This window comes from Corylus avellana, chromosome 6 (genome assembly GCF_965113065.1).
Source record: "Corylus avellana chromosome 6, dhCorAvel1.hap1.2, whole genome shotgun sequence".
Lineage (NCBI taxonomy): Eukaryota > Viridiplantae > Streptophyta > Magnoliopsida > Fagales > Betulaceae > Corylus > Corylus avellana.
In genome coordinates, this window is record NC_142495.1 from 4,901,637 (window position 1) to 4,908,362 (window position 6,726).

The window sequence follows — 6,726 nt, forward strand, 5'->3', positions numbered from 1 at the left end:
CTTGTCAATAGTCCAGTAATACTTGCATAGGTAATTAAAACGTGGATATTAACCTAGTAATAATCTATGAGAGACTTTCTAAAGCCTGATAATTGGTGTAAAAAGTATTTATTGGATTCGATGTGACGTGGCTCTTTCTGCTTCCTCTTGTCACTTACTTATCTATTTATTTAAATCAAATGATGATTCCATGGTGATTGCATTTGCCTGGAACCATCAGAACAAGAATCCTCACCGTTTCAATATCGTCTAACGGTATAAATAATATTACATCAATTAAAGTAATCATGACATTTAAAAAGGTCTCTATGTATAGCAGAACTTGCCTGGTGAGGTAGCATACTCGTTGTAGAAGACTAGAACCATGTCTCATGCATGATAATTATTGATTGGACTTTCTTCCTTCTTTTCCGGCCGCTTGGGGCTACAATGTTATGGAGAAAAGAAATATCATAAACTCATTAACAGCTGCAAATTTCTCAAAAACATAAATAAAAGAGATGAGATTTTCATTTATCATATTATTAGCAGTTGAGTTGAAGTTTTCGGCCACTGCCCAAATTTTGACAGGAACGCGATGTTGACAATTCATATTTTCCAGTTACACATGTTTTTTTGTTAAAATAATAATTAAGTGATTACGTACATATTCTTATCCGTTTAAGCTTTTGAGATAAATGATGATAAGAATTACATATTTTCAAGTCTCACACGTGTCAGCAATTATATCCAGCAAAGACTTCCCGTCGGCAGGCACGTTCCAAATTCTAGATGGTTAATAGAAACTCTGGTTGTTATGATTTTTAGACATCTTTAATGTGGTTTTTGACTATTGAATATCAAATAGATAAGATCAAATATAGTGCATGTATTTATTTATTTATCAGTTTAATTACTGACACGTGTTTCATGTTTTCCCGGCACGTGTTTCTTTGTTAGCGAGCCGCCGTGCGCGCCTCGATCTCTTTGATCTTGGCCCCAAATAATATATTATATATTATATATCCCTTGGTTCTTTCGATGCCTTTGCTGATTTTTTGGTTTTTTCAAAAATCAACCTATAAATTTGACAATACAATATGTTCCCGTGGAACATGTTGTGTGATTTTTTTAATTAAACTATCGTTTTCCTTTGCGATTTGACCCTTCCGATGTTGATGCTAAAATGGATATAAAAAAAAAAAACAAAAAATGCACATGTTATGTAGAAAATTATGTTCTAATACCCAAAAACCTTAGGGCTTGTTTGGCAATTCTCTTTATTCTTTTTTATTTTTAAAAAATAATTGTAAAATCAGTTTTTGTGGTGGACTTAAATTACAAATCATTTATTCCTGTATAAAAAATAATTTAGAGGTCATGGGAGTAGGCCAAAATAACAATTTAATTCATGTAGTCAAAACACTAGAGAGTTTTCGTTAATGTATCATGTCAGCACTAATAAATGACGAACCACTTATTTTATTTTTTGTAAAAAAATAAAAAAAAGAATTGAGTTTTTAATATATATATTTTTTAATTAAGAGTGATGTGTCATCATTTTATAGGTGCTAACATAGCACACTAATGAAATTCGTCAAGAGTTTTTAAGCACTTACATCTCGCTTTCTAATTTGTTTAAATAGTTATTTTGAAGAGCCAAAATGCTAAATTGACTATTTTTAGCTTTATATTCGGTTTGTAAGTTTGAAAAGTGTGAACAACTAACTCCACATATTTGGTGAGTACTATTCACTCGCCTAGTAGGCTAATATTGAAAAAAAGAAAAAAAAAAAGAAGTGACCATTCTCTCTCCTCGATCCCAATATTATTTTATATCTTCTTCTCTATCTCTCTCCGATCCCCAAACCTTTATAAAAAATATTACCGTTAGAAAAATTATAACTTTTAAAAATATGGTTGTTAGGACAAAACAACATTTTTAAATATATAAATAATGTTGGAGAAAAAATAAACAAATTTTTAAAAGAAATATTTAAACCGAATCCCAATTAAGTTTGAGCCCAATATTGGTACTTAACAAAAAAAAAAAAAAGAAAAAAGAGACTAAAATAAGAAAATGTGATTTAATCAAAATAAAAAATAAATTTGAAGAACGTGAGAGAAAACATGCTGCAAATTAAGATGATTCTTGAGCAGGACCCACATGATGGAGATCAAGGACTTCCTTTCGACCACGTTTTTTTATTTTTATCTTTTTTTAATATTATCAGGACCATTTTTTTTTTTAGTAAGTATTATCATGGACCACGACCCTTTTTTTTTTTTTTTTTTTTTTTAAGTATTATCACTTATCAGGACCACTTTTGTTTTGTAAGTATTACTTTCTTGCAATTGAGGATGGGTCTAATTAGAGTCTGTTTGATATTGCGTTTGAAAAATAGAATAGCGTTTTTTGGCAAAAGTTTTGTTTTTAAGTTTTTGCTAAAAATGCGTTTTGGCCATTTTTAGACTTTTTTGACCATTAAAAACTCTTTTAATTTTTTTTACCAAACAAATACTTTTTTCTTCAAACGAACTTTTTGAGTGTGAAACACACTTTTATGCCACTCAAACGTAATCCCAAATAAGCCTTTAAAGTATGTTTGATGCTGCAAGTTTATAAATTAAAAGTGTGATTTTAAATTAAATTTTTGAAAATGTATTGTTGGGAGTACATTTTAAAAAATTGTGATCCGAACACATGGAAAAATTAACATTTTCAAATCGTAGGCTTTATATAGCGATTTTACCAAATATTTAACTATATTTATAAAAAAAAAAATAAGGTTTTGAACAAACTCTTAATTAATACCCAATAAATGTGAGAACCAACCAGCCCACTATTAGATTAGAGCCACGTGACAGAGAAAGTTGATAAAAGAAGCTGGAAGTACGTAGCATGATAGAGGTGGAAAATATGGTGCAAGGGCAATAGGTTTTGACAATAAAGGATTTGGGCTATGTACAAATTAAGAAATAATATTTAAATAAATTAGCGAAAGTTGATAGTTAAAAATAGCGACACAAATCAGATGTATATGTTTTAAAAAAGAGAATAATTAAAATAGAAAAATATGATTATGATAAGCTGGATGTGAATAGGATTATTATTTTTAATTGTATTTATTTTCCTTTTAAGTTGACTAGCATATATATAGGGTTGAAACAGTAATGATCTTATCTACACGTACGTACACAAAGAAAAAGATGAAAACTAAACTCTTCTGGAGTTAATTAATAATTAAATTTATCTCTTCACCTGCTTTTCACATGTTATATATGTTATATACTTTAATCCTTCTTATTGGTATTAGCGCTCTTATTCGGCGCCCCGAGGAATATAAAATATATCATCTCGATCGGCCGGCCTGACAATTTCCTATAATTATATATTCGAGACCAAGAGCATCTAATTAAGTTTGGTTCTATTGATTAATTTAGTAGCCCCATGCATGTTTAGACTTTTTTAAGGTACGTGGTGCATGGTGTTTGACTATTGAATACTTTAATGCACGTTTCACATTACCTATCTGTATATGAACTTCATGTTAATTAAAGTCTTAATTAGCAAGTCTCTCGAAACTTTCACCTTGGTTATTGTGGTAAGATTTGTAGTAAAAATTTGCAAAAAGAAAAGAAAAAAAGAGTTCTATTCGATTAGTCAACTTTGGCTAAAGAAATACATTAAAAAAAAAAAAAAAGATTTAAGAAGTAATGTTTCTATGTATGTATATAATAATATATATATATTTTTTTGGTTAACCATCAATTAACCGGTTTAACCGATTTTTCAAATCAAATATAAATTTTATCTTGTAAGTTTTCTAATTGTTTTGTAATGTACGTTGATTTGTTGTTGTCCTTTTGGTTTGTGTTTCATAAATTTATTTTTTTCTTTTCATTTATAAAACATATGTTTTAGTTAGAAAGAAGTTGATAAATTTTAACCTGAAAACTTGTGACTACAAATTAACCTACTTAACCGACCACTATAATATTCTAAAATCACTTGATGAGAAAGCTTTGTACTCTCACCCTAAATATAAATAAAGTTAGCCTATTAAAATTTATAATTAGGTCATGAGTGAAATTTTAAGGTTGAAGTACTAGTCTTATATACATACATAGAAACATGGATGCATCTATTATATTAGGCAGATCAGATGGAAAACTTTTTGTCTAACAATGAAGGTACTTTTATCTCTTCCACTTGTTCTTCAAATGCTATGGAGAAAGACATATTTATCTAGTTTAATTCTTGTTAAAGTATTAATTAAATGATTAAATTTACACATTTTTATTAATTTAAACTTAATTTTAGGATATATAAGTGGTAATTTAATACAATATTAGAACAGAGGTTTTGAATTCAAATATTCTTTCTGTCATTCAATTGCACCTCCTTACTTTAAAAACAAACATTTAAATAGTGAGTTAAGTATAGATATTTTAAAAAAGTGATCAATAGGATTTTTTAGCTAAGCATTTGCTACTGCAAGTGCAAGCATTTTGTGGGAATCTTCTTCCACAAACGTATTGAGGGCTTAAGTAGTCTTTTGGTCTTTCCCACATATGCCTATAAATAGATGTTCCTTCACCATTGATTCTCAAATCTCAAGCAAAGCGCATTAGTAATGGCTTGGCAATTACAATCCCCATTAATATCCTTGTTCTACCTTTTGCTTATTGCCCTGATCAATGGTTCACAAGCCGCTGGCATAATATCAGTGTACTGGGGCCAGAATGAAAATGAGGGCAGCTTGGCTGATGCTTGCGCCACAGAAAATTATGGTATTGTGAATATAGCTTTCTTATCCAAATTTGGCGATGGCACCGCCACGCTCAACCTACCCGGCCATTGTGACGCAACCGTTAATGCGTGCACCGGTTTAGGCGTCGACATCAAAGCTTGCCAAAAACAGGGTATCAAAGTCATGCTTTCTATTGGAGGTCACGACGGAAGTGGTAGCTACCACCTTTCCTCGGCTGCTGATGCCAGGCAAGCATTGCTAGCTAATTTTCATTATATTCTTATTGAGACATTATATTTCAAATATGAAAATAGAAAAGTTAATTTGGGTTTTTTTTGTATTTCCTTTCGTCTTTTTTGAAGTATATATATATATAGGGATCGAATTAACAGTGTACGTTCGTTGATATTTGGTGCATGTGCATGCAGTAGTTTAGCAACCTATTTGTGGGACCATTATCTTGGGGGCGAATCTTACTGTGGCCGTCCATTTGGTGATGCGGTCCTTGATGGCGTTGACTTTGCTATTGAAAAAGAGAGCAAGTACTGGGACGAGGTGGCAAAGAAGCTGTCAAGTTTTTACACGCAGCAGACGAAGAAGGCCTACTTATTAACCGCGGCTCCACAATGTCCTTTTCCAGACCCTTATCTAAAAGATGCAATAGATACTCGCCTGTTTGACTACATTTCGGTCCAATTTTACAACCACGACAAGTGCGAGTTTAAGGACAATTTCGACAATGTTAAGGCTTCTATTGAAAAATGGGTTACTCACATCAAAGATTTTAAGAGTTTATTACTTTTGGGGTTTCCTGCAGCCAAAGAAGCAGCTGATAGTGGCTACGTGAAGCCCCGGGATCTTGTAGAGGAGGAGTTAAAAGTGATTGATCATGATAATCCAAAATATGGGGGTGTTACGCTTTGGAATAGGTATTATGACATATCGAATAGCTTTAGCGCAACTATTAAGCCCTATGTTTGAACTATGACTCCTTGACGGATCGGAGTCACTCAGATATATATATCGTGCGCCTAAAAACTACCTGCAGCTAGTAGTGTTTCTGTACGTTAGTTGTCTTCTTATGTTGTGCATGCATTTGGGTGTATACAGACAAGTACTGCTCTGTTCCATCTTGTAATATTTCAAGTTTTTCGTTGTCTTCAATAAGCAGGTACCGAATTGAATAAATTTGATGTATTCCACTTCTAGCTACTTCTTTGGATGAGATACACTTTAACTCCTTGATGAATTATAATTGAACTGTAATCCATTTTTTGCTTATATTAATTTCTAAACTTTAAAAAATGACATATATACAAGCCTCCCATACCACTACCATATGACAAATTAGACATTTTTATTTTTATTTTCCTCAAAATACCCTTAAACTTATTGTAAAAAAAAAATTACAATTATTAAAAAGAGTCGCCTTTTCATATTAGCCTCCTTAATTTTTCATTTCTTTTTCAAATGGTTATTGTTATTGTTATATATATTTTTAGTAACTATAAGGGTATGAATTGGAGAGAAAAAATGTAGAAGTGTCTAATTTGACACAAGACCTCAATGCCACCTTTTAAAGTTTGGGAAGTGTAATTGTAAAATAGATGATAATTCGGGGGCTAAAATATATTTACTCTTAATTTTTTTTATTACAAAAATAGCCCTAAACAGCAATTTTCTTCATTATTATTATTTTTTATAAATTTGACCTAGCGCGCAGTTCATCATTATTTACTATGTTAGTGATCATTAAATAATCACATTTATTTGTCAATTCATATTCCTTAATTTTCTTCACTTATATATATATATATATATATATATATATATATATATATATATATATATATGCCACACATGGTATTTATGTAGACTGGGTTTATAAGAAAATTGTGATAAAATTTATAATGCTCGAATATTTTTTTTATTCATAGCAAGGTGGCACGCAAATTATTTTAGTTTCTAAAGATATAATTTATCTGGCCATTTT

At 30.8% G+C, this 6,726-nt stretch overlaps 1 protein-coding gene across 1 annotated transcript; it reads left to right on the forward strand.

Moving 5' to 3' along the window:
- Nucleotides 1–4,616: 4,616 nt before the first annotated feature.
- Nucleotides 4,617–5,714, forward strand: LOC132188645 (acidic endochitinase-like). The gene is made up of 2 exons (XM_059603163.2): nucleotides 4,617–4,981; nucleotides 5,162–5,714. Exons 1-2 carry the CDS (start codon nucleotides 4,617–4,619, stop codon nucleotides 5,712–5,714), a joined length of 918 nt encoding a protein of 305 aa, XP_059459146.2.
- Nucleotides 5,715–6,726: the final 1,012 nt, after the last annotated feature.

Bases quoted from the DNA above. Each gene is read 5' to 3' on its own strand.
- LOC132188645 (XM_059603163.2), top strand. From the start codon at position 4,617: ATGGCTTGGCAATTACAATCCCCATTAATATCCTTGTTCTACCTTTTG. The intron at 4,982-5,161 runs GCAAGCATTGCT...ATGTGCATGCAG, and splicing joins TCCTCGGCTGCTGATGCCAG to TAGTTTAGCAACCTATTTGT.